Source organism: Taudactylus pleione, unplaced genomic scaffold (assembly GCF_031769625.1).
Source record: "Taudactylus pleione unplaced genomic scaffold, aTauple2 ptg000099l, whole genome shotgun sequence".
Lineage (NCBI taxonomy): Eukaryota > Metazoa > Chordata > Amphibia > Anura > Myobatrachidae > Taudactylus > Taudactylus pleione.
In genome coordinates this window covers 3007560-3032687 of record NW_028284501.1, presented here as the reverse complement: position 1 = coordinate 3032687, position 25128 = coordinate 3007560, and the positions used below count along the sequence as shown (strand labels likewise).

The following is a 25128-nucleotide window of genomic DNA, read 5'->3' as shown; positions in this document are numbered from 1 at the left end:
AAGAATAAAGTAGGGGAACATTAAAAAAATAAAAATACAACTGTAAGGGCAAAGACGAACTTTCAGCGTAACAGCACGCAGTGACATCAAATAAACAGTTTAGGTATGCGCTCAGCATACCCCGGCATATGAAAATAAATAAATATCATACAGCACAAGGTAACGTGACGTTACCATTTCACTTTTCAGAATATCTTATTCTAATTTCAATTTCAAGAATATGTGAATGGCCAAATATTCTCTGTAAAGCACTGCGGAATATGTGTGCGCTATATAAATAACTGGTAATAAATAAATAATAAATAAATAGAAAAGGCATGGCAGAAAAATTTAGAAACGTCTAATAATAGAACAACACAAACTTCAGCCTCTCTAGCTCTCATATACTTAATTGAATTCAAAAACGTATATTTAGAGAGATGTGAGGTGAACTAATTCACATGTTGGTTATTGCTCACGGGACTGTCCCAGTAAATTCACGGGTCATGTGTAGATGTAGACGCCATTTCCTTTGATAGAAAAAGATCAGCATCCGCAACAGAAGTGAAGTCCTTAAAGGAGTCTCCATTAAGCAGCCTTAGCCGCGCTGGGTAAAGTGGAGCAAAATTGCGGTTTGCTTTGTATAAATGGGTACAAAGAGGGGAGAAGTCTTTTCTTGATCTCGTCATCTCTGCAGAATAATCCTGAAATATGCGGAACTTTGAACCCTCCCACTGAAGATCACTGTGTCTATGTGAAGCACTCCAGATGGTATCTTTGTGGAGAAGATTGAAGCACCTGAGGATGACCACACGTGGTCTAGTATGCTTAGACTCACGCACTGGGCCAATTCTATGTGCCCTTTCCACTACCATATCGGAACATATATCTGTTATATTCAGTAGCTCAGGCAAGGATGACTTAAGAAATTGGGTCAAATCTGTGCCTTTAAGGGATTCGGGTAGTCCAGTGATGCGAAGATTATTCCTTCTTGATCTGTTTTCAAGATCGTCAAGTTTGTTTAATACTTGGTAATGTGATTTTTGTAGAGAAACCGTATTTGTTTTCAGTTCCTCTACATCGTGGAACATGGCTCCCAGCCTATTTTCATTGGTCAGAACTCTCTGTGAGATTTGTTTGATTTGAGATTTTATGTCTGAGACCGCTTGTGGTTTTATGATCTTACTTCATCTACAGTACTTAAAAAAATACATAAGAAAGGGGGATAACAAATCTCTTGTGTGATCTCTACTTTCTGTTTTCCTGTTATACAGCATATGGCCTACAGAGGGTTATCATTTAGCAAATGTCTGCCTGATTCCAATGTGCTGGACAGGACCTGGATTTTCATGTGACAAGTAAATTAGTAAATGGTAGGGACATTAGAAGTTTTCAACATGGTATAAATTGATATATTGGTAATATTTCCTTTGCCAATATTGTACAGATCTCAGCTTTCCATGACTGGGCAAATCACAAGGTTACAGGCGGCCCACAGGTAAGCTTCATATACTCAGTCATTTTGCAACCATGTTCTCCAGCCAATACTAAATCTAAAGCTGGCCATTCACTAGACCAACTTTTATCCAACCATCCAACTAGTTGGTTAGTTGGAATGAAAATCTGGTAATGTATGGAAGCAAATGACAATCAGCAATTTGCCCCCAAACACCAGAAAATAGGCTAAAATGGTTGTTCAGACAGGTTGGTTAAATGTTTGATAAAAACAACTTATCTGACAGTTTTTGTCCATTTTGGGGGGTTTGGGAGCAAATTGTTGATTGTCATTTGCTCCCATACATTACCTGATTTTCATTCCAACCAACTAGTTGGATGGAAGTTGGTCTAGTGTACGGCCAGCTTAAGGGGACGATTTGTTAGCGCCGATGTGCAGCGAATATCCTGTGATGTTCAGCTAAGCACACATCTGCCTAATAAGGGAGGCTCAACATGGCTACTTACCTGCGCACCTCTATAGGTTCTTTCATGAAACAATGCTGATACTTATCAAATTATTTTCTAGAATTTGTTTCAGACTCCCATCCATCCCAATCTTTTGAAATAATTTAGCCATGGTAGAAACAGGCTTACAGGTCTTAAATGTCTTGATTCCAATTGTGTTTCCTTTTTAAAGATTGTTACCAGATCTACTTTCCCCAATACGTATTGTGCATTACCCTAACACATGGAGTCTCTAAATAAAAGCAATAACCAAATACCAAACATAGGGACGTCCCTGTCGCCTACTGATATCTGTCCAACGATGTGCAATAGCATAAACAACGGCATCATTGATACACGTCAGACAGTCATGCAGCATGTAAGGCACATCTGACCAGCCGCAAACACTGCAGCTCTCCTGACACGCAGGGGACTCTCATGCTGTGAAGGAGATTGGAATGGCTAATTTATGCACACCCATGAAACAGCATAATAAATGGTCAGATACGCCTGCGTTTTTCTAACCATCCCCCATTACCAACCCTAAACGCTGACTACCTGTCACTCGCTTTGGGAGTGATTCCTCTGTATTGGCAAAATTGTATTGCAATTGCTGCTCATGTGCAGTAAGGCTTGCGCGTACGTGCAATGGCAAACAACTGCTCCATCTGCAAAAATATTGCCATCGAAATCAGGCCCTTAGTTCCTTTAGTACAGAGGTAGGTAATGTGACGCACTCCAGCTACTGAGGAACTACACAGCATTCCCTGCCACGGTTTTAGCATGCACTTACCACAATACTGTGCCAGGACATTCTGGGATGTGTACTTCCACAGCAGCTGGAGTGCATAACATTGCCTACCTACATGGGTCAATGCCATTTGAAAAAAGTGCTTTACCCACCTTTTTTAAGCATAATTCCATTTCCTGTGTTAGACACATAACATTTCATAAAGTTCATAGGCTACACAATTGTTTTTCATGTTTGTCCACTTTTGTGAAAAACATTTAGAAGATCAGCTTTCTCTTTTGTTTTCCAAAACTATTTTCTGCTATAAAACTTGGCACAATTGTATGTTTGAATTTTCTTGTTGTTGATGTACTTTGGGATTAGACATGTTCTCTTTTGTAATTCGTTTCTCAGTCTTTGCTAAGCTAGTTTCCTCTTTTACATATTTTGCAACACTTCTTATATTTCTATACAGAATTTTCAGTCCCTTCTGGTTTTTTTTTTTTGCAATCAATGTTCTTTTTTCCCCCCTTTAGTTACCCAATACTTTCTTATTTAAGTAATTTTTTTTCCTAGAAATTGTGTTACCATATGTAATGTACTTGCAACAGTATTTATTACAATTTTTGTAAATAAAAATCTCCCAATTGGGCTGTGTGATTTTATTTAGTAGTATTCCAGTCTACAAGCTTTGTTTAATACTTTTCAGAGTGGATTAATCTTTGCCTTTTATAAAATTCATAGTTTGTAAGCTCCCTTACAAAAAATTAATTTAAACTCAAGTCACATGTTACCATGTCTCTGCATTTTCCACATTCATTGCAAACAGAGAAATACAATTTCAAATGTAGTCTTTATATTTCTCACAGGGATACCGGGTTGTTTTGTTGTGTAAAGTACAACTTCCAGATGTGCTGCTCTGGCAGTTCTCCTGCCAGAGGGAAAGATGAATGCAGCAATGTACAGACATATCCTGAATGAAAATCATCTCCAGAGCGCTCTTGACCTCAGACTGGGGCGACAGTTCTTCTTTCAGCAGGATAACGACCCTAAGTGAATGTCCTTGAGTGACCCACCAGAGCCCAGACTTGAATCCGATTGAACATCTCTGGAGAGATTTGAAAATGGCTGTGCACCGACGCTTCCCATCCAACCTGATGGAGCTTTAGAGGTGCTGCAAAAAGGAATGGGCGAAACTGCCCAAAGATAGGTGTGCCGAGCTTGTGGCATCATATTCAAAAAGACTTGAAGCTGTAATTGCTGCCAAAGGTGCATCAACAAAGTACTGAGCAAAGGCTGTGAATAATTATGTACATTTGATTTCTTAGGTTTATTTTTTATTAAATTTGCAAAAATCTAACAAAAAATGTTTTATTCGTTGTCATTAAAATCAAAGCAGGAAACTATCATTGTATTTTTCCCACTATGAGGGGTATTCAATATGAAACGTTAACTTCACTGTCGAAATTAACGTTTCATATTGGAGTTTTTACCTGCGTTAAAGTATCGGGTGCGCGCCCGATTATCCCCGTATTCAATATGAAATTAACGAAAATGGGAGACTCCGAAGTTGGATTTGCATAAAGTTACGAATTTTTCCTTAAAAAAAATTGTAGGACCCCCCTAAAGTTGTAAAAACATGGGGGATCACTATGGGTACCCCCGTTTTAGCCTGTAATTGAAAGTCGGGGATTTAAATAGCCGCAGCAGGTGTTTTTTCCCGACATTGAAGAAGTGATGCAGAAGAGCACATAGGTTATTTTTTTCATTTTTTAAAGTGGTCCCATCAAATTTGGGGTACATGAAAATGGGTACTAGCATATTTTTAAGTCCCTAAAGTAAGTTTTTAAAAATTCTGCAATTGTGCACCTGCCGCATACATGCAGAATAGCCCTGAACCTATTTCCCTATTTTTAAACAATTTATTCCCTTTTTTTTTTTTCACCCCAATTTTTGAATTCATTTTTTGGGGTGTCCCTATTTTTTTTTTTTTTGACACAGTTCTTTTTTAAATGTCCTTCCCAGGGTGCAGGCTATTTTTTTTAAGCCTGCACCCCTAAACCCCAATTCTGCACTTTTTTTCGACACTTATTCAATGGTGAAAAGTTATCACCGTTTTTTATCCAAGACTTTTCAAAACTGAGATAAGCCTTTGAAATTGAATACGGTGTAAAACTAAAACCTGCGATAATGACGTCATAAGTGCGATATTAATGCAAAAACGATGTTATCGCTCCCATATTGAATACCCCTAAAAGACTTTTCAAAACTGCGATAAGTCTTTGAAATTGAATACGGTGTAAAACTAAAACCTACGATAATGACGTCATAAGTGCGATATTAATGCAAAAACAATGTTATCGCTCCCATATTGAATACCCCTATATGACTGCACAGGTTTCCTCAAGAGGCTCTGTTTTCCTTCCACGGTCCAAAAAAAAACAAAAAACTTACTGGTAGGTGTGCATTGTATGCCTGTAGTGGGGCAGGGGCTAATATCAGTGAATAAACATAATAATGTAAAGATGTTACAAATCTCCATGGAGATCAGTGTGTTGTGTTCATGTGCATTATACAGGTTATGGAAGTTCAAGCTGAATTGTGTCGTAGTAATTATACAGTATGTAAAATTTACAGATGTTACTAAATATATTAGTCTACATTTCAGGATTAATGCTCTAATGTTATATTACTTATTTGTCTATCAAATTTTGATAATAATTTGCCCTAATTGTGGAGCGATCTCAGCTATAAAATGACTGATTTAACAATTAATACATACTGGAGGCCAGTATTCAATTGCCGGCAAAAGGTCCCGGACTTTTCACCTGGCGTACTTTCCGCCTACATCGCTGGTTTGGGCACCGGGAAAGTATTGTGTTCGTCCCTGCTATTCGCCCTATTCAAATTGCAAAGGACGCGAAAACGCACCCCGGTGAAACTTGGAGAGGTGGAAAGTCCTGTCAAAAACGGGGAAATTAGCCTGATACCCCCCAAAAGATGCACTGACATGGGGGATCACTATGGATACCCACGAATAGCCCTGCTGAAGGTATTTGGGGTGCTTGAATGGTCTCAATAGCTGCTATTTAGCGTCTTTGCACAAGAGGTGAAGAATAGCATTTAGCAGTATTTTTTGGTTAAAATAAGTAGTCCCAGCAAATTTAGGGTACATGAAAATGGGTGCAAGGATGGTTAAAAATCGCTAAAGTGCAGTTTTAAATAACATTAAAAACACATATATAGCAATGACCTGCAATCAAAAAAACACCTGGGGCATATTCGGGGGACCCCCTGGAGTCTATTTCGCTAGTTTTTAAGTTTGTCCCCCAACTTTGGTATTTTTCGCCCCAAAACAAAAGTACTTTTTTGGGGTGTTCAAAAGTTTTTTTGGTTTTTTTTACACAGTTTTCCATTGGGGGACTGTCCCAAGGCTGCAGGGGTGTTCCCGCAACTTGGCACCCCAAAACTCCAATTCTGCACTTTTTCTCATCTGCTTTCATAGGCAAATCTTTTCCGCTGGTTACAAGGCGCAGACTTTTCGCACTGGCAGAAAATCTTTGCAATTGAATTGGGCGGAAAGTTTCTGCCTGCCGAAATGATGTCATCTGCGAAACTTTTCCGCCGATCGCGGCTTTTCGCCGGCAATTGAATACGGGTCATGGTCTACAGACAGGTGAAACTGTGCATATTAATTCAGAAAACAAAGGCCACTTAAAACAAGGTGAGAAACAAATATATTAATACATTATATTTTGTGTTTTTAAAGACAGGCTTACTCATGGGGTTCTAAATTATTTTGTTCACCCAGTTTAGGTATAAAAATCAATGCAGAGGTGGAACTTCCCCATAGTGTGCAACAGCTTATGGGGCCCTGAGCTGAGGGGGGCCCATACCCACAACATTCCCTGCAACGATAGTAGTTCCACCACTGCCTACAGCCACCATAATTTCACAGCATGGAAAAAACACTTGGGAAGAGCCATCCGGGGGCCACAGAAAGGATGAAATGTTGCTATGGCTATGGTGCCCATGGCTGTAGTGTTACACCCCTGGATTAACATGGCATTATTTCTGTCTATCTTCTGCAAATAAAATTAATATAAGCTATGGGAACTCTGTTTGAAGGAGCCATAAAACAATATTGTGTGTGTTTTCAGTGTGTCAATACAAGGCCAACAGCTACTTACATTGGCTTAGATCAGTCTATTATAATTTAGACTAATGGAATGGTTAGGTAAACACATTTGTTCTACTTGCTCCTTGTTAGTAAGTAAGCCCCATGGACTGAAAATCAATCTGACAGATCATACAGTTCACACAAAGACAATCTGAAGTACTGGTGGTATCCTTTAGAACAAGTCTGAGTCGTCGGAGACAAGTTCATACAGAATCGGTGGAAATCTACATACTCCAGTTTCAAAATAAAAACTCATCAGCGATAACATCGACGCATGTACAGGCTTTGATGACGCATTCCCCATTTCCCGGGTACTCTGCCAGATCAGGCTTGCGCGTCTCTGAAAATAAGCCTAATCACTATATATCTGCAGGAGATGTTTTTAAAATAAACAAAAACAAAGAACAGCCCAGCAGTGTCCGTTCTCTGAACTGAGAACAATAGTTTTGTTTAAAAAGGAAAAAATTTGCTGCAAAGTAAAGTTAAAAGTTGACCCTGATCTGTGTAACACATAATATGATACTACTAATGTTGGTGGTGGCACAATACAGGCCAGGGATAAGTTAGAAGTATTAAACTAATAATGATACAGCAGAGGCAGTGGCCTATCTATAATGGGTGCAGGATGTGCGGTGTACTTGGGTCCATATAGGGCTCTACAACGCTCACCCTGCATCCAGAGATTCACCAATGTCTGTGAGGCTGCTCCCTCCCCAATTGTGGCTTACAGAGGCGCGGGCATCTATTAAGCAATGTGTACAGAAAGATGGAGCAGTACAGCACATAACAAAGGCTATATTTCCCATTATGTAGTTGGAAAGATGGAGCTGTATAGCACCATGCTCTCTTAGGTGTATGCGCCATCTTTCCAAATACTTAGTCCAGAAAGATGGCCATGACGCTGGGAGTTAGGGCAGGGAAGGGGGCTTGGATTAAATTCTTCCTCTAAAAATATTCTATTTCTGCCCAAAAAAAAGTTTGACAAAATAATAGGGTTCCGGACTATAGACAGACAGTAATTAGTTAGACAATGTCTAGATAGACACCAGATGTTGGACAGTTGATAGTTAGACGAGGATAAAAGTTCGACACAGACAAAAGTCAGACATACTAAAGTTAGACATGTAAACAGTTCGACAGGTACAAAAGATCAACAGGGTCAAAAGTTCGACATGAAAAAGATCGACACAAAAATGGTCGACACATTTTTTTTGTTTTTTAGGATTAGGGTTAGGTTTAGGATCAGGATTAGCATTTACTGGAGGGTTAGAGTTAGGCACTTACCCAGACGGTTAGGGTTAGGCACTAGGAGGGAGGGTTAGGGTGAAGATTAGGCTAAAAAACAAAAAAAATTAATTGTCGACCATTTTTGTGTCGACCATTTTCATGTCGAACTTTTGACCCGGTCAACCTTTTGTACCTGTTGAACTTTTTACATGTCTAACTTTAATGTGTCTGACTTTTGTTTGTGTCTAACCTTTTTCCCTGTCTAACTATTGACTATCTAACATCTGGTGTCTATCTAGACATTGTCTAACTAATTACTGTCTATCTCTTATAGCACGCCCCTACACTTTGATAAATACCAGTTACCACATGCAGCCATCGCACTGCAATATAATGAACTCGTCCTACTGACAGTTTCCTTGTATTCTCCTGACATATATTACTATTTGAACCTTTATAAATTCATATATTGCACAGACTTATTTACCTCAAGGTTCAAATTGTAACATGCAAGGAATGCATGTTAAACATACATTTGTCATTTATGAAGGAGTAGCAAAATAGAGGAGTTGGAGTTGAAAGTTAGGTGTACCAATTCCGCAGCTCTGCTTTAATATTCATACATTTTATAGAACTAACTTATACCTAGATTTTTAATTCATACCTGCAATTGTTTCAGCATTGTTAATATTTATCCACAAACCGCATTACATGAAAGATATTTGCAAGTTATACAGTAAGCAGTAGTCCCTAGAGCAGTGATGGCTGTAGCCCCCAGTCAGCTGCTTAAGATGGGTGTGGTATGCAAGATCGACAGTGAAAAGGTCGACAATTCAGAAGGTCACCACTAAAAGGTCAACTGGTTCTGAACTTCGACAGTCATTAGGTCGACATGGTCATTAGGTCGACCATCATTCTGTAGACATGTATTTAGGTCAAGGTTAAATGGTCAACACATTGAACAGGTCAACATTTAACATGTCGACACTAAAATGTTGACACTTTTTTTGTTATTTTAGACTAACTAGCCATCATGAAAAAAACATGTTGACATTTTAGTGTTGACCTTTTGAATGTGTCGACCATTTAAAACTGTTGACCTAAATACATGTCTACAGAATGATGGTCTACCTAATGACCATGTTGACCTTTTTGACTGTCCACATTCAGAATGTGATGACCTTTTGCTGTGGACATTTTTAGTGTCGACCAATGGAACAGATCTCGCTCAAGACGCAATTACGCTCTGCTATAAATCAGAAAATAAGACTGAATGAGAGTCACTGGGTTTCGGCCATTGTGACCTCCTGTACACACTGCAGGGTAAGTTACACAGCACATCCAATCAGAGGAGGAGAGTGCAGTGCATTCTGCCCCACGTGCTCTTATTCCTCTCTCTACAGGCTCTGGCTTTGCAGGTAAGAGAGGTCTTAATGGCATGCAGGGGAGTTTTGGAGTACATATGGCATCTGAGGAACTGCATGACATTTCATGCCAAGTGGGGGTCTGAGGGCACGTGGGGACAATTTATGGTAATCAGAGTTCCGAGGGCATGTGGGGGCATTTTATGGCAAGCGAGTTCTGAGGACATGTGGGGCATTTTATGGCAAGCGAGTTCTGAGGGCATGTGGGGGCATTTTATGGCAAGCGAGTTCTGAGGGCATGTGGGGGCATTTTATGGCAAGCGAGTTCTGAGGGCATGTGGGGGCATTTTATGGTACATGAGTTCTGAGGGCGTGTGGGGGCAATTTATTGCAAGTGTATTTCTAAGGACATGTGGTGGAATTCTGGGGCATGGGTACTGTGCAGCCCTTTTGAGGGAAAATTGATTTGACAATTGACTGAATTTATAAATTTTAATTCCAAAATAAAACAGATTACCTCTGAAACACTAAATATTATGTCAGGGGGTGTTATGCAATTTTTCTTGGCCGCTTTCCTTATTATGACTTCTGCTTCATTTACTCGGCCCTGTGACAACAGCCATCTTGGAGACTCTGGGATAAACCTGCAAAGGAATAGAAGGTCACTGCTATTAAAGCATTGCTCAATAAATATATAGCTGACATTTTTACTGTAATCATCACTTACAATATTAGAAATTAGTATGTACAGCAATGTTATCTGTATTTTTTAGTTACAAGGTGTATCTAGACACATACTGCAATTTTGACTCAGGGCTAATGGTAAAAAATTAATGAAAGAATCATTTTAAAGGACTTCAGTCTAAGGAGATCCAGTCAGTGTTCTGTGGGCCTGATTCAGACCCGCTCGCAAGCGGGTCGATGGCTGGGCAGTGCCCAGGAGGCCGGATTGAAAAAAAAAACAGGCCGCTCAGATTCAGAGCGAGCGCTCACCAAGAGCGTCCGGCTCTGAATCAGGGCTTGTGTCTCAACACAACATGCCACACTACAATGCTGATATTACATTATAACTAATCTTAACAGCTGCACAAACAAAACACTCCCTTTAATTTCCAATAACGTTTTTCTACTTGAATTGCATTGTAGCAAATGATGGTCAAGATGAGCTGATACTGCAGCCTAACCCGAGCAACAGAAACAATTATACATTTATAGACGCAACAGTTGGCATATCAATGAGATTAATAATGCATCTAGATTCAGCTGCCAGATCATTGTGGTCTGTTAGTGTGTTTGGGAGATGACTTTAGGTCAATGACATGGGACTGTAATAATTACAGTATGTGTGGTCAAACTATTAAGGGCCAAGAGCGTACTTTGCTGCTTGCTCTCGTAGTAGCAGACAGCTGCTGATTTGCTTTCATACCAAAGAGATTAAGGGGGGAGGGGGGGGGATTTAGTTCACAGTAATGGCCGTGATGTGCATTTGGAATGGACAGGTGAAGGCACTATGCCACCAGTATCTTCGCTAATATTACCATGCAACCCATAGTGATGCAGGAGAAAGTGTGATTTTCTATTGTAACAGATATAATGCACACAGCTATGGACTGATCAGCCACCCAGAGGTATTTAAGTCTAACTCCAGGAACAACATCTGGATTTCTATGTGGACTTATTTTCCGGACCAGCACCATTCATCAGTTCCAGTTTTGTCCTTCAAACGTCAGCATGCCAGTGCAGGGAGATCTGCATCACGACCAGGCTCTGGACATTTAACGTAATCTGGTAACTATATCTGCTGGATAATTTTCCGGATCCACACGTGTAGACCAGTGACTGTGGCTGTATTATTTCTATACCAAAATATCCCAAACGAGACTGCCCCCTGAGATTGATCTCTCAATCCAATTTCCCCTATACACCACTACTCATCCAATTGTATGGACATTTATCCCAGATCTCTTACGGAATGATTTTATGATATATGTATTGTCCTGTTTATTGTTGTCAATGTTTATGTATTTATTTATTTTTAGTTTATTACTGTGGATTATCTGTTTTTCATATGGCCTAATACAACTTTTGTTGCCTATACAGTGGAACAGATATTTCTAAAAGATAATTTACTTGCCATTTGAGGTGCTAATAAATTGATATTTTTTAATCAAGCCGCATAGATATCCAGGAATTATTTCAGGATGTATTAGTATTTTATAAGATCCTTGATTATTGTTTCATGTTAGAATTACAGACACTCTATATATTAATTGATTCCATACCATACCCATCACCTATACAGTGTTTAGTCCTTAAGCGCTGTTCATTTCCATTTTCTTTCTTTCCAAGCTATGGACTGAAGGCCTGATTCAGCCTCGGTCGCAAGCGCTGAGCGCTCGCAACCGGGTCGATATTTGCCCACTGGGCATGCGCACGATGGAGCCGGGTCCGTCGTGCGCATGCACGAGACCCAGCTAGCGACGGGTGCTCCGTCGCTCCGGGTCTCGCACCAAAGGGGGCGAGCTGTCGATGGTGATTGACAGCTCGCCCCGTTTGGTAGGCGTGGCCGGGGGGTGGCTTCACAAACGGAGGCGTTCCCAAGCGAACGCCTGCCGTTTGTGGGCAGCCCCACTGACATCACAAGTGATGTCAGTGGGAGAGCTTCCGGCTCTATTAGAGCCAGAAGCTCTCTGGGGCTTGCGGCCACAAGACCCTACCACAAGGGTCTCGTCGCAAGCCCGATGGTTGCGATGGTCTTGACCATTGCGACCATCATCCTGGCCGCTCGCAATAGCTGTGGGTGGTCTGGCTCTGAATCAGAGCCCGAATTCCTCCCTCCCTTATAATATCTGCTAACCTAGTGCAGTTAAGTTTATTGTCAATACTCTACATAATTAGGTGACTTACATGAACTAAAAAGCATATACAAAAATGTTTCCATTATGTCTAGTATACAGGCTTCATAAGAGTAACATATGGAGGAACCTTAACAGAAAAACAAAATATCCTGTCTTTACAGCAGTATGGTTGATCCAAGAGCACACACAGGGTCTCATTCAGACCCGCTCGCAAGCGCTATGTACTCGCAAGCGGGTCGATGGTTGTGCATTCGCAAGCCCCGTAGCGAGTGAAAAATTCACTCACTCCGGGGCTCGCTACAAACAGGGCAGCTGTCGATGTTGTATGCGGGGTGGGGGGGTGGCTGGACAAACTTTGGCGTTCCTGAAGGAACGCCTGCTGTTTGTGGGCGGCCCTACTGACATCACCAGTGATGTCAGTAGTGAGCTTCCGGCTCTATTAGAGCCGAAAGCTCACTGGGGCTTGCGGCAGACGAGACCCTACCACAAGGGTCTCGTCGCAAGCCCGATGGTCGCGATCATCGCGACCATCACCTGGCCGCTCGCAAAAGCTGTGGGTGGTCACCCACAGCTTAGCGAGCGGCCAGGAGGCCGGCTTTAGAAAAAAAAAGCGGCCGCCCTCATTCAGAGCGAGCGCTCGCTTTTTGCGAGCGACTCTGAATGAGGTCCACAGTACAGTACAGTAGAGCTCCAGAACAGGCTATCCTTCTACACGTCAGTGAATGTCACAGCTGTAACAGTGTTGGCTATATAGTGGCTTTCACTTATGCAGTGTTGCCATTTTTTAATCTCACCCCAATGACTGATAAAAACTCATGTAGTCAATACTGAAATGATTAGCAAACAGTTGTCATTTTTCAATTGTGGTCACAAATGGAGGAACAGCCCTAGACTACAATGCAGCATTACCTCTAATAGATTAGTAAACTACATTATATTAATGTGTTCGTATGAAAAAAAAGAGATTACTTTCTTGACTTTACCACACAATAACAATTGAAGAAAGTGTCGGCCGTACAATTCTTCATTTAGCAAGGAGAATTCAATGAAACATGATATTTAGAAGAATTATTACAGTACAATCTTCATTTAAGCAATCCTGCTGTCAGGAAAATAAAATCACACGGATAACAACATTTACTACAAGACTATTACCAGAACCTGTAACGGACTTGCTGACAATGCAATCTAAAACCATAATACATTGTGCTTCTTGGTTATATTGGTACATCTTATGGTTTTATAACTATAGCACTGCCCCCTTGTGGGAAGAAATCACATTTCTGTTCCTACATTTTGGATATAAAGGAGCTGATGCAGAGTTGAGAATTAGTCCGTTTGCAGAGCAGATCTGTCATGATGTCACTCTGTACGTGCTATGGAACTAAGTATAAGTAACTATGTGCCACACCAACCTAAAGCATCTCCACTTGCAACAGGGCGTTTTCACGCAGGAGAAGTTCAGTGGGGAAGTGCTGATGGAATGTGGGCTATGCAGAGCTGGCCATCATGGTAAACACGCCTGTGATAGGACTAGAGGAAGTGTGCAATGCGGGTGTCAATCCAATCACATGGGTAGGGGTGACTTGGTCACGGAGATGCATAATACTCAGCCAATGGGCAAATTTATGCTATATGTGAACAATCATGGAAGACAGCTAGTAATCATTTCAATGCTGCAAATTACACTTTGTAATAGCAATAATAATATTATATGATATCATAGTTATTATAATGCTATGGATAATGTTGATGCTTCATCATTTGCAGGACCAGGTCCCTTTTAAGAAATAATTTGGTAAACAAAGCTTTAGGATTCTAATAAATCACTAGTTAACTCCTAGTTGTGTATCAGCATTTGGGAAATAATTAAAAGCCAATAACCTAGGAGTGGAAGGCAAGTCAGCCGTGAGAGTCATTATCCCTGTTGGACAGGCAAAGTACAACTACCCCCATATACTATAGGACATTGCTGTGTAGTCACTGGTGGGTGAATGAGATGATGATTACAAAATAAATGCGATTTGTTAGCATAGTTAAATGTTGCAATAAGTAAGCATTATTAATACAGCTTATGGTGCACAAAACGCCTTACATCAATATCAGCATTTTGCCTTGGAGGGAGTTGCCTCATGGAAAAATGAACCAAAATGAAATCTCTCCAAAGACAGGAAAGGAACTACCAGAAAAGCTTAAAAGAAAAAAGGACTTCTATTTTAAAAGAAAAAAAGCTATACTTCCATAACTATGTGCTATTTTAATCCTAAAATACACAACTTTTTGATGTTTTATTAATAATCCTCATTATACTTCATTCTTGAATTAATATTAAATCAAACATTAAAAGCTTAGATATACTTTTGAACTGTCATAATAATTTATACTATGGTCCTATGTCACACGGAGATTGCAAGTTGTGTAACACACTCTAAAATCAAGAGGACAGCCGGGTACTTACTATGCGATGTGTAACCAGCCAAAGGCATGGCGCGATGGAACGATGTATCACGTTGGCCTGTACACATTAAATGATCCGGGGTATGACCGCAATATGCTCCATTTAGCAGCGTGTCATCGTTCAATTGCATCATCCCATTTATGTGCAGCACAGCAAATGGGAAGATGCGATGAACGACCGCCGTGTACACGCAAATGGGGATACACACTATACGATTCGCATAATACAATGTTCCGATATGCATCGGAATGATATATCGTGTGAGGGATGGCATAGCGTGTATCCAGCTTAACTCAATAGTTAGATCTTACATAACAAATAAGCAGTCAGCATGATACTTACCACCACAAAGGAATACAAAACAAGCCTGGCACAGTAAGGGCCAGCAGGAGCATCCGCCAGTCTCTGACGAAGAAAGCAATCAGTGGCAACAACATGTATCCCACTGCATAGAATATGCACACGCCCAGCGTAGAGAATATAATGCGCACCGACTTGCCAAGTATCTCTGCACCTGTTTAAAAAGAGGATTATAAAATTATCTGTAGTTGATAAATTACGTCGTAGGACAAACAAAACAAAGAGGAAATAATGAAACCGCAGAGCAATGCTTACTGTATATGTAATTACAGCCACATCACACCCCAGCACAATTATTTCAGTAGACAGAAACAGAGCATCGTTTATTTTACAACTTGCTTTTTTCTATCCTTTAATCCTTTATGGGTGGGAATACATATTAAAGTTTGTGTAAATGTAATCAGTCATGGAGGCCATTAATGGATTTTTATGTGGTCCCAAGCAATTTGGATATGAGAGACTCAACCTGTACTAACAATTATAGCTCCACATTCAAAAATATGTCATCATTTTTTACAGTACTATGGTATAAACTATAACCCTGCCTGATAGAGGTCACCTGGACGTGGTGGGCAGGCCCATAATTATGGCCATTATTATGCTAAGAACCTCTTGGATGCAATTTAGCAGTTATATTATTAGGTTCAGCATAGTTAGAGTGTACACTTGCATCTGTTTTTTTTTTGCTTGCAGTACTACAAGTCTCAGCAAGTAGCACCTCACATTGTGCAATCTAGGGCCCCTCCCCCTATATAAACTATAACCCACCTCTGCTACAATGATCAAGGCTATGTTGCGCCTTCATAACATTTGCTGCTGTGTCACTGGCTCATGAGCACCATTTCCTAATGAGCCAAGAGTGCTCCATTTCTACTACTGCGTCCTATTACTGACCTTTTATCCTGATCACGTCAAGACAAATTCAGTAAGGAGAACTTATGGATGGCTTATAGAGCGCTGACACGCAATGCTTCTCTATATGCACTACCGCTTAGCTAGTTTCTTAGTACACACTCCTTAGAAGAGCCCAATGCAAAAACCCCTTTCTGAATCTAGCTGTGCAGGCTAAAATGCACATGGTGGAAAGAGTGCAAGGTCACTTCACAATGCAACTTACTTACACATTACTAATAATAGATTTTATGGTTGTCCCTTAATACTGCTCATTTTAGCTTCATTTAGGTATTGACTTAATCGGAGCATGAGGGGGCATAAAACTGTTTGTTACTAGTAAAGAGACATCAGTCAGTATGCTGCTCTGCTCTGCCCTGTCCCTACCTGCTGCTCCACCCCACCCTTCCACTCTCACGGCTATATACTAGAGATGGCCATCAGTGGGCTGCCATCGATGGTACTGTGATTGCCGTCAATGGCACAAAACCATCTACAGTGAACTGTCAATGGTTTGCACCCCTCGATGACACCAGCTGCTGGGGGGCACGGCAGAGACCAGAAAAAAAACACATTGGTCTCCAGTCTGCCATCATTGGCAGAGAACCACTAGATCCCTGCCATCAGTGTTGAAACCATTGGTCATCAGTAGTTAACCATCAATGGCTTTTAACCATCGAAGGTCCATGGCCATACTTAACTTCCCTGTTCATGGCGGGTCCTCTCCAGCTAGGGTCTGTCCAGTCACTAGTAGTGGGAACCATTAGAGGGACGGTGCATGTGCATGTAAGAGACGGGACAGACCATAGAGGATTATTATATAGATGTGTCACTTCTGTGATCTGTACTGTGAATGAGGTGTGTGATGTTTCACTAAAGTGCAACTGGAATGAACAAAATCTGTCCCATCAGAAGTATAGGATGAAGAAAATGTCTATCACCCAATCCTTCTTAGTGGAGGTGGTTCTTGCCCTTCCATGAAGGAGGAAACGCCCCTGTAAATGCCCTTAATTTACCTATAAACCTAATTAAATAATCTATCCTAATTTTTGGATGTTTTGTGCAGAAGTATGTACAAGTATGTACCTATGCCTTACTCTACAAAGGGTGCTCTGATCCGACCTCATTCCTGCAGATGCTATCTATAACTTCCCTGTAAAACCAATTACAAAAGTATGCACGTGACATCACAAAAGTACACTTGAGCTGTGATTCATAAAAGGCACCAAGTGCCCTCTAAATGACATAGAAGGAAAATAAGAGCACTGCCAGTGTTGACAGACTTGTAAGAAGAGACTTGTCAGCAGTCTGGATTTACTACGTACACCCGCAGCTGCTTGTATACCTAGGACAGGGTCTGCCGACTCTCTAATACTTTGCCTGCTGTAAGAAATTCTGGACTGGCCCCATTGAAGGGTACAATAGTACAATAGGGCGATATACCTAAAGAGCAGTAGCTAATGTGAAGACTTCTGAAACTAAGCAGACTGCTGCAATAATATATTTATAAGCTAAAAAGGGAGGTATTTTACCACTTATAATTGGCATGCAGGCAGTAGATAGAGATAGATGCACATTAATACCCCTTTTACACCGGAGCTAAAACTCGGGTTATTGAAGGGTTAACCCGGGCAGCTCCTTGGTGACCATCGAGTGACACGGCAATCCAACCCAGGTAAATAGCAGGGTTTAACACGGGAGTAACCCGTGAAACCCTGCTGTGTGTACAGCGCACTCCGGGTCACGATGACCTGCAGTGTGCCACAAGCCGGCCGATTGGACCAGCTTCAGTGGCGCTTGGAGATGACATCATCTCCAAGCGTCCACTTTCACGCCGGAAAAGCCGGGTCTATGCAGACCCGACTGCGGTGTGAGCGGCGCCGACTCGGGATATTCCCGAGTCGGCGACAGCTAAATTCCTGGTCTGATCCGGATAGGAACCCTGTTCCAACTCCGGGTCAGACCCGGAATTTTGGTGGAAAAGGGGTATTAGTCAGCTTATGTTCTATTTCTCACAAAGATTTATTCTCAAATAAAAAACAACTGAAATTTGTGGAAAACAAAGCTACATGAAACGTAAGTCATGCTGAGAAATGTCACTACACCAAAAAGAAGGTTGTTCAAGGATCTACTGCTCCACCATCTTTGTGCAGCTGCTGGATCCACTGAGCACAAATATTATTGCTGCTCCAATGCTGGACCCCCCAAGCCCAGCTGTCAGTGTCTCAGATCCTGTAAGGGGCAATAGGAGGCAGCCTATGATATTGTCCCAGCCAGGGGTGTGCCATTAAGGTTCCCATGTCTGGCTCACGTTTCCTAAATTTTGACCTACCTACAGATGTGTCCTCCAACATCTCACGGCTATATAAGGTGTGCCGTTAAGGTTCCCATGCATGTCTGGCTCACGTCTCTTTTATTTTGACCTACCTACAGATGTGTTCTCCTACATCTAGCCTTAATACACAACACAGCGCGATGTGCCTGGCATGAGTGAGCTGCCAGGTCCCGTGCAACTCTGCTAGCGCATGGTGTCCTTTTTTTGCCAAAAATGCATCAGTCACAATGCGATAAGACTAGGACGCACCAGGAGACTGTGTGGAATAATTTGATATGTGACACTTGTTTGCCTGTGTGCACCTCAGTCAGTATATGAAGCACAACGGAACTTGGAATAAAAAGAAAGCCAAAACTGCAGCTACTACACTGTAGCATTTCATATACAGATTCAGGGACTGCACACAGATATAATAATGATAATAATAATAATGATAATAATAATAATAATAATAATAATATTGTTATTTATATAGCAGTTTTCTCCTAACGGACTTAAAGAAGGGCTTGACAAATTTTTCTAAAATCTAGGAGCCAGAATGAAAGTGTAGGAGCCAGTTCACTGTCCCGATATAATATAAAAAATATATATTTTTATAATATATTTTCCCCAAACCAGTAAGGCATTGTAATTATTGGACTAATTAAGCTAATTGGAAACTTCCAATTAGTCCAATCAGCCTAATTATTCATTGGGGAGTGTCCAGGGGGGTCTGAATCATCATTTATAACTCAAAATAAGGTTGGTATTAATATATATGTATTAATATTCACATTTATCTAATAAAATATAAAGGATGCCAGTGTTAGCCTTCTCACCCACTCCCCTATTCCAGCAATATGCAGCCTCCTCACTCCCCTTATTTATGTCAGCCTCCTCTTTCACTCTCCTATTCCAGCAGCCTCCTCCTTTCCCCTCATGCCAGCCTCCTCACCCACTCCCCTTATGCCAGCATCAGCCTCCTCACCCACTTCTATATTACAGCAGTATGCAGCCTCCTTTCCCTTCATGCCAGCCTCCACTCCCCTATACCAGCCTCAGCCTCATCACCCAGTCCTCATTCCTGCAGCCTCCTCTTCTCCCGATACCAGACTCTATATCAACTCCCCTTATGCCAGCATCAGCCTCATCACACACTTCCCTATTCCAGCAGTATGCAGCCTCCTCCTCTCCCTTCGTGCCAGCCTCCACACCCACTCCCTTGTGCATGCCTGAGCCTCCTCACCCAGTCCCCACATTCCTACAGCCTCTTCTCCCCTCATGCCAGCCTCCACACCCACTCCCCGTTTCCAGTATCAGAGTCCTCACCCACTTCTCTTATTCCTGCTGCATCCTCCACACCCTTCATGTCAGCCTCCTCACACATTAATCCTCCCCTTATGCCAGTCTCAGCATACTCATTCACTCCCCTGTTCCAGCAGCATCCCCGCTCTCCCCTAATCTGCCAGTCAGCTTCCTCACCCACTCCCCGACTCATGGCAGCCTTTGCCACCTCACTCACTCCCCACAGCAGCCAGGCTCCTCTCCCCAGACTCCTTGCTTAGCTCCTCATCTCAATCTGGTCTCCGGTCAGGTGTTGGCGCCTATTTCTCTCAGGCCTGTGTCGAAACTGAATTATTGGCTGAGACAAGATCAGTTTAAAATTGAATCGCAGCGACACCATCTTGCGACTGGCCGCAAGACGCCATTTTGCGAATGGCCGCCTAAGCGCCATTTTAGATAAACTCACACTTTAGTACATGTGGTAATACTATTAGCATCATGCGATTGCATCTGTGACCATCGCCATAAGTTACGGCGATTCACCAAAAGCCCATTTCATGACTTTACGTAGTTTGGGTGCTCTGGATAAAGTGTATATTATTATAATTCCCCTAAAGGATATATTGCAGCAAATGGCCACGTGATAACTAGCCTGTGTAGATAAGCTTCCTGGATAACGTCTGCTCTCACTCCAGGTGGCCAGCTAGAATACACACCTTACATTAGCAGGCTTCCTGCAATGAAATAAATTCAAGAGTGTTATCTTAGGTTTGGGTCTTGTAGCTGGACTAATTTGCATTCACACAAGAGTCTGGGAGAATAAAGGGCTTTTCTTTTGAGCCTGGGAAAGGTGGAGGCTGCTGAGAGAGGGGGGCATATGGAACTATAAGGCTCAGCATTCCACACTGCTAGGTGTTCACTTAGTAAGTGAGATTTAAGTGCACCATTTCTCATACACACATTAATACGCACAATTGCGCTGTTAACTAGTCGCATATTAGCGAATGCATAAGACCTTGTATGAAAACACTGTTTTATTAGCTTCATGCACACGCATCTGCCCCAAGTTAACTAGCGTCTTTATATCAAACCCCGCATACTCACACATTACATATCCACATAAAAGGTTTAATAAGCTTTAAGGTATAAGATTTAAGTTTGTTCAGTTAGTATAAATGCTGTGAAATAAAGATTATTTGGTAACTAGGGTTTTATACATGCTAAGTAAGCCGTGTTTGGTTGCATACTCTTTCAACAGAATTCCGGTATTATCCGTGTGGAGATCGCATCATGCATTCTCAACTTATGGACCGCAGAGACTTCAAGCAACAAAATGTATATTATATGAACAACTGTTAGGATGTTGCAGGGAGCGGGAGGGCAGAGACCCACAGTTGTTGGAGGCTGGGTTGAGTCTATTTGAACCAGCCTGTTAAACGCTCTGTAACAGATGCTTCCCCCTTGGGAACCAATGGCATAAGCAACAAACTTCTCTATTGTTCGGTCTATTCCGGGGGGGGGTATAAATATGGGTGCTCCAACACTGGGTTGTTAGTCTTCTTGCTGAACGCTGAGGGACGAGGGGTTTCTTGCTGATGCCTAACATCTGGACCAGAAAGCGCTGCGTATGTATACTGTACTTGGGTCTGTATAATTCCTTTGTGAAGAATTGTGTATGGATCAATAGCGTGTAACTGACTGTACTTTTAATTGAATAATACTTTGTGCTTTGGAACCACACGTTCCAAGTCTGGAGTCTTTATTTACTGTATGACTGCGTACGCAAAATAGCGTCATCCTTAGAGGTTTATAGGTAGGATATTATAAGGTATAGGCAGGGGTATATAGAGGTCCAAATATAGATTCCTTACCTGTCAGGCGCGGTGTCCTCCTGGTGATGCAGCTTTCTGGGCATCTTTATGCCTGGGGGCAGCATGGTTGCGCATCCGACCGCGATGCTCCTCATGGTGACCGCGTCTACCTACCTCCCTCCTGTCTGTCCAGTTGCTGTTGCTAAGCTCCTCTACACTGCACAATGTCATGTGCGTGCAGAGAGCCAATCAAAGATCACCTGCTGTAGACGGAGCGGGGCTAATCAGTCATAGCCTCCTCCTGTCGGCAGCGGCAATATATAGTAAAAATATATATATTCTCCGCTAGGGCTGACGAGGATCTGCTTCTTCCCATCCTGGATTATCTGGTCGCCAGGTAGCAAAATCTGGTCGCTATGGCGACCTGGCCCCCGGGATTTGTCGAGCCCTGACTTAAAGTGCTTTAGATTTGCCTTTACTGCACAATATACAAAACAAGCTTAACAAGGGACATTAGTGAAATGTTGGGTGAATAGGTGAGTCTTGAGTCTATTATTAAAAGATTCTTGAGTGGAGGCCTCTCAAGCGTGTTCCATAGAGACAGAGCCACAAAGCTGAAAGCTCGAACCTCCAGATGAATTCCGGGAGATTCTAGGTATTGTTAATAGTCCTCCATCAACGGATTGCAGTAATCGAGTGGGACAGTTAGGGATCATAAGCTGCTTCAAGTACCTTGGGACCTGGTCATGTAAGGCTTTGAAAGTCAGTAAGCCAATGTTGAAAATTATTTGCCATCTGACAGGCGGCCAGTGAAGAGAGTACAGAATGGGTGTTATGTGGCTGGAATTGGGCTGGTTGGTTAATAGCCTGGCAGCTGCATTTTGTACCATCTGCAAGCAGTGCAATTCTTTTGCTGGGAGACCAAGGTAGTAGTCTAGGCGTGATGATATAGATGCATGTATGACTTCAGGCAGATCTTCTGAGGGATTTAAGTGCTTGATTCTGGCTATGTTCCTCAGATGAAAGAATGAGTATTTTATTGTGGCTGATACCTGATGTTTAAGTGCCAAGCCACTATCCAGGACAACCCCCAAGCGTAAGTCCTGTTGGTTGGATGGCTGTGCTGCAGTCATCTCCTGTGACCTATAATAAAGACCTCTGTTTTATCAGGGTTCAGTCACAGCTAACTGGCACTCATCCACTCCTGGAGCTCAGCTAGGTGGCCATTTAGGGTTGTTCTCAGTACATGGAGCAAAGGACAGGTACAGAGCACTGGTAGACCAGGCCATGACGTCTGATTATTTCACCCAGTGGTAGCATGTATACTGCAAAAAGCATAGGAGATAGTATAGAACCTTGTGGGACACCGCATGGAAGTGGCACTGGTGATGAAAAGTTTACTCCAGAAGAAACTCTGTGACCTGCCAGTGAGAGATGATTCAAACCAGCTAAGGACTGTGCGATGGTCCACGGTATGAAATGCTGCAGAGAGATCCAGAAGGATTAAGATTGAACAATCACCTATATCTATTGACATCAGAAGATCATTAAGCACACATACTAGGGCTTTTTCAGTGCTATGTCTTCTCCTGAATCCTCACTGGAATAGATCATAAATATCATGGGCAGACATGCGGGTTTCCAGTTGTGTTGCGAACACTTTCTCAATGATATACAAATGTCACATTTCAAATGAAATAGCAGCGTCTGTATTTTCGGTAAAAAAAAAAAAAAAAAGACGCCCGGCACTAGCAGAGTCTCACGTGACGTGGCACGCCGAGGGGGGCTTTTTATCGCAACTGCAGCAAAGATGTGTAAGGACACATCTGTACACTCATATGGCTTCACAGGACTCTAATGCAACATTCCCTTTGGAAACCCCACTGTCTATGTGGCTACAATACTTCTTTTTGTACGTCCTCCTGAATGAACTTTATCTTTCATCCTCTGATAGACACGGCGTAGACCTTGTCTTTTCCCTCTCCTGAATCCACCTGTAGCTTCCCAGCTCAGCCTCCCAACTATCTAGCCACAACCTCTCTTACTTTCAGCCACACATTATCTCATACTCACTCACTGCACCCAAATAGACAGATACTTAAATAACCTCAACCCAATCCACATTTCACGTCACCATAACTACCTACTCTGACCCTGATCCGGTTGCACAGCAAATGTTCTTCAACCCTAGACAAGGCAGTTTATTGGCTATCATGACTTGGCTCTACTCTGGGTCCACTTCCTACCAATCCAAACACTCCATTAGTGTCTCTACCCCTCTCATAATCTCCTTTTCTCCCATTGGGGGGTCACCCAGGGCACTGATCTCTGTTCTCCGATTTTCTCACTCTAGACCATTTCTGTTGAACTAATTTCCTTGTGCAGCTCAGGACCACCTCAACACTGATAACACCCAATCCTCTTCACCTAACCTCACCTCATCTCCAATACACTGTGCAACCACCTGTCCCCATTGTTATTTCCATAGGAAGTCTGAAAACTACTTACATCTTAAAAATTACTAAATCAGAGTTTATCCTCCTTCCTTAGAGAGTTAAACCCCCCTCCCCCCTTAAATCTTTCTCACTGTCAAACCACCCGGTTTCCCCATGCCTTGTTGTCACCCATAACTCCATCCTCTGTTTTATTTCTCACATCACTGCCACTTTTTAACAGATTCATCCAAGACTGATCCATTTTCCCATCATCTTCTGAGCGGACAGTGCACCCGCCTCATATTGGGGATTTTCCTCTCTTGTCTGCTCCTGCTTCATTCTGTCCTAAATGCTGCAGCCCTCATCCATCCCCTTTATTAGCTCAAATCTCAACTTGAAACTCTCTTCCTCACATCCTTTTAGCTCTGCTGCAGCTCCTTCTGATAACCACCCCACCCTTCCACCTGTCCCATGCCACTACCCACCTGTACAATTCCCTGCAATGCCTTATGAGACTCTCCCTCAGCCTTCAAAAAAATGACATGCTCTCTGACACGAAGCCAACTTATAGTTCTCACACTGGCACACCCCCACTGCTGCCCCAATCTCCACTCAGCAACACATATGCTATTCTTAGATTGTAATTTCTCATGAACAAGGACCTCCTTTGTTTATGCGTCTACTAGTACTAAGTACACTGTGTTGTGGACTACCTTACAAAACAATGACAATAATAATACTTATATATGGCATGTATTCTTATGAATGGTAGAGGAGAATGGGATTCATCTTACCAAGGATGAAAGCTGCCACATAATTGGAGATCTGCCCCATTCCAACAATGAGGAACAACACTGTAAACATCTCCCAGTTGATGGAGAAGACTTGTACTAAGCTGAAGCCGGTCTGAACAGCCATAGTAGAAAACAGGACTTTCTTCCTGCCAAACCTTTAAAGAGAAGTTAGACAAGAACATTATGTCTAGCATGAGCTCACTACCTACCATTCTGCTGCAAGACTTGGCCTAGTTATTACAATAGAAACGGAAAAGTCCTAATTACTTTTCCTAGTCTTACATTACCATTCGCACAGGTAGGCATAGGAGACATTGCTGGTCACTCATTGTAAGTTTTAATTCTGACTGTAGTAAGACTTCATTAAAGAAGGAATTCTATATATATACAAAATGAAATAAGAAATGTTTTTGCTACTTCTTAATGTAGACATGTGCATGTAATCAAGCTACTTATGATACCTACTTGTAGAAGATGCATATTAATAATGAAACATTAGAAG

At 42.0% G+C, this 25128-nt stretch overlaps 1 protein-coding gene across 2 annotated transcripts in view; it reads right to left on the bottom strand.

Moving 5' to 3' along the window:
• The window catches only part of LOC148526401 (organic cation/carnitine transporter 2-like), a 63283-nt gene that overhangs the window by 14943 nt on the left and 23212 nt on the right, over nucleotides 1-25128 (bottom strand). For both annotated transcript variants that reach the window (XM_088470387.1, XM_088470388.1), the window contains 3 exons: nucleotides 24627-24781; nucleotides 15080-15251; nucleotides 9939-10065 (listed from right to left, as the gene is read on the bottom strand). In XM_088470387.1, coding sequence (XP_088326513.1) covers nucleotides 9939-10065; nucleotides 15080-15251; nucleotides 24627-24781 — 454 coding nt within the window. The remainder of the gene's footprint in view (nucleotides 1-9938; nucleotides 10066-15079; nucleotides 15252-24626; nucleotides 24782-25128) is intronic.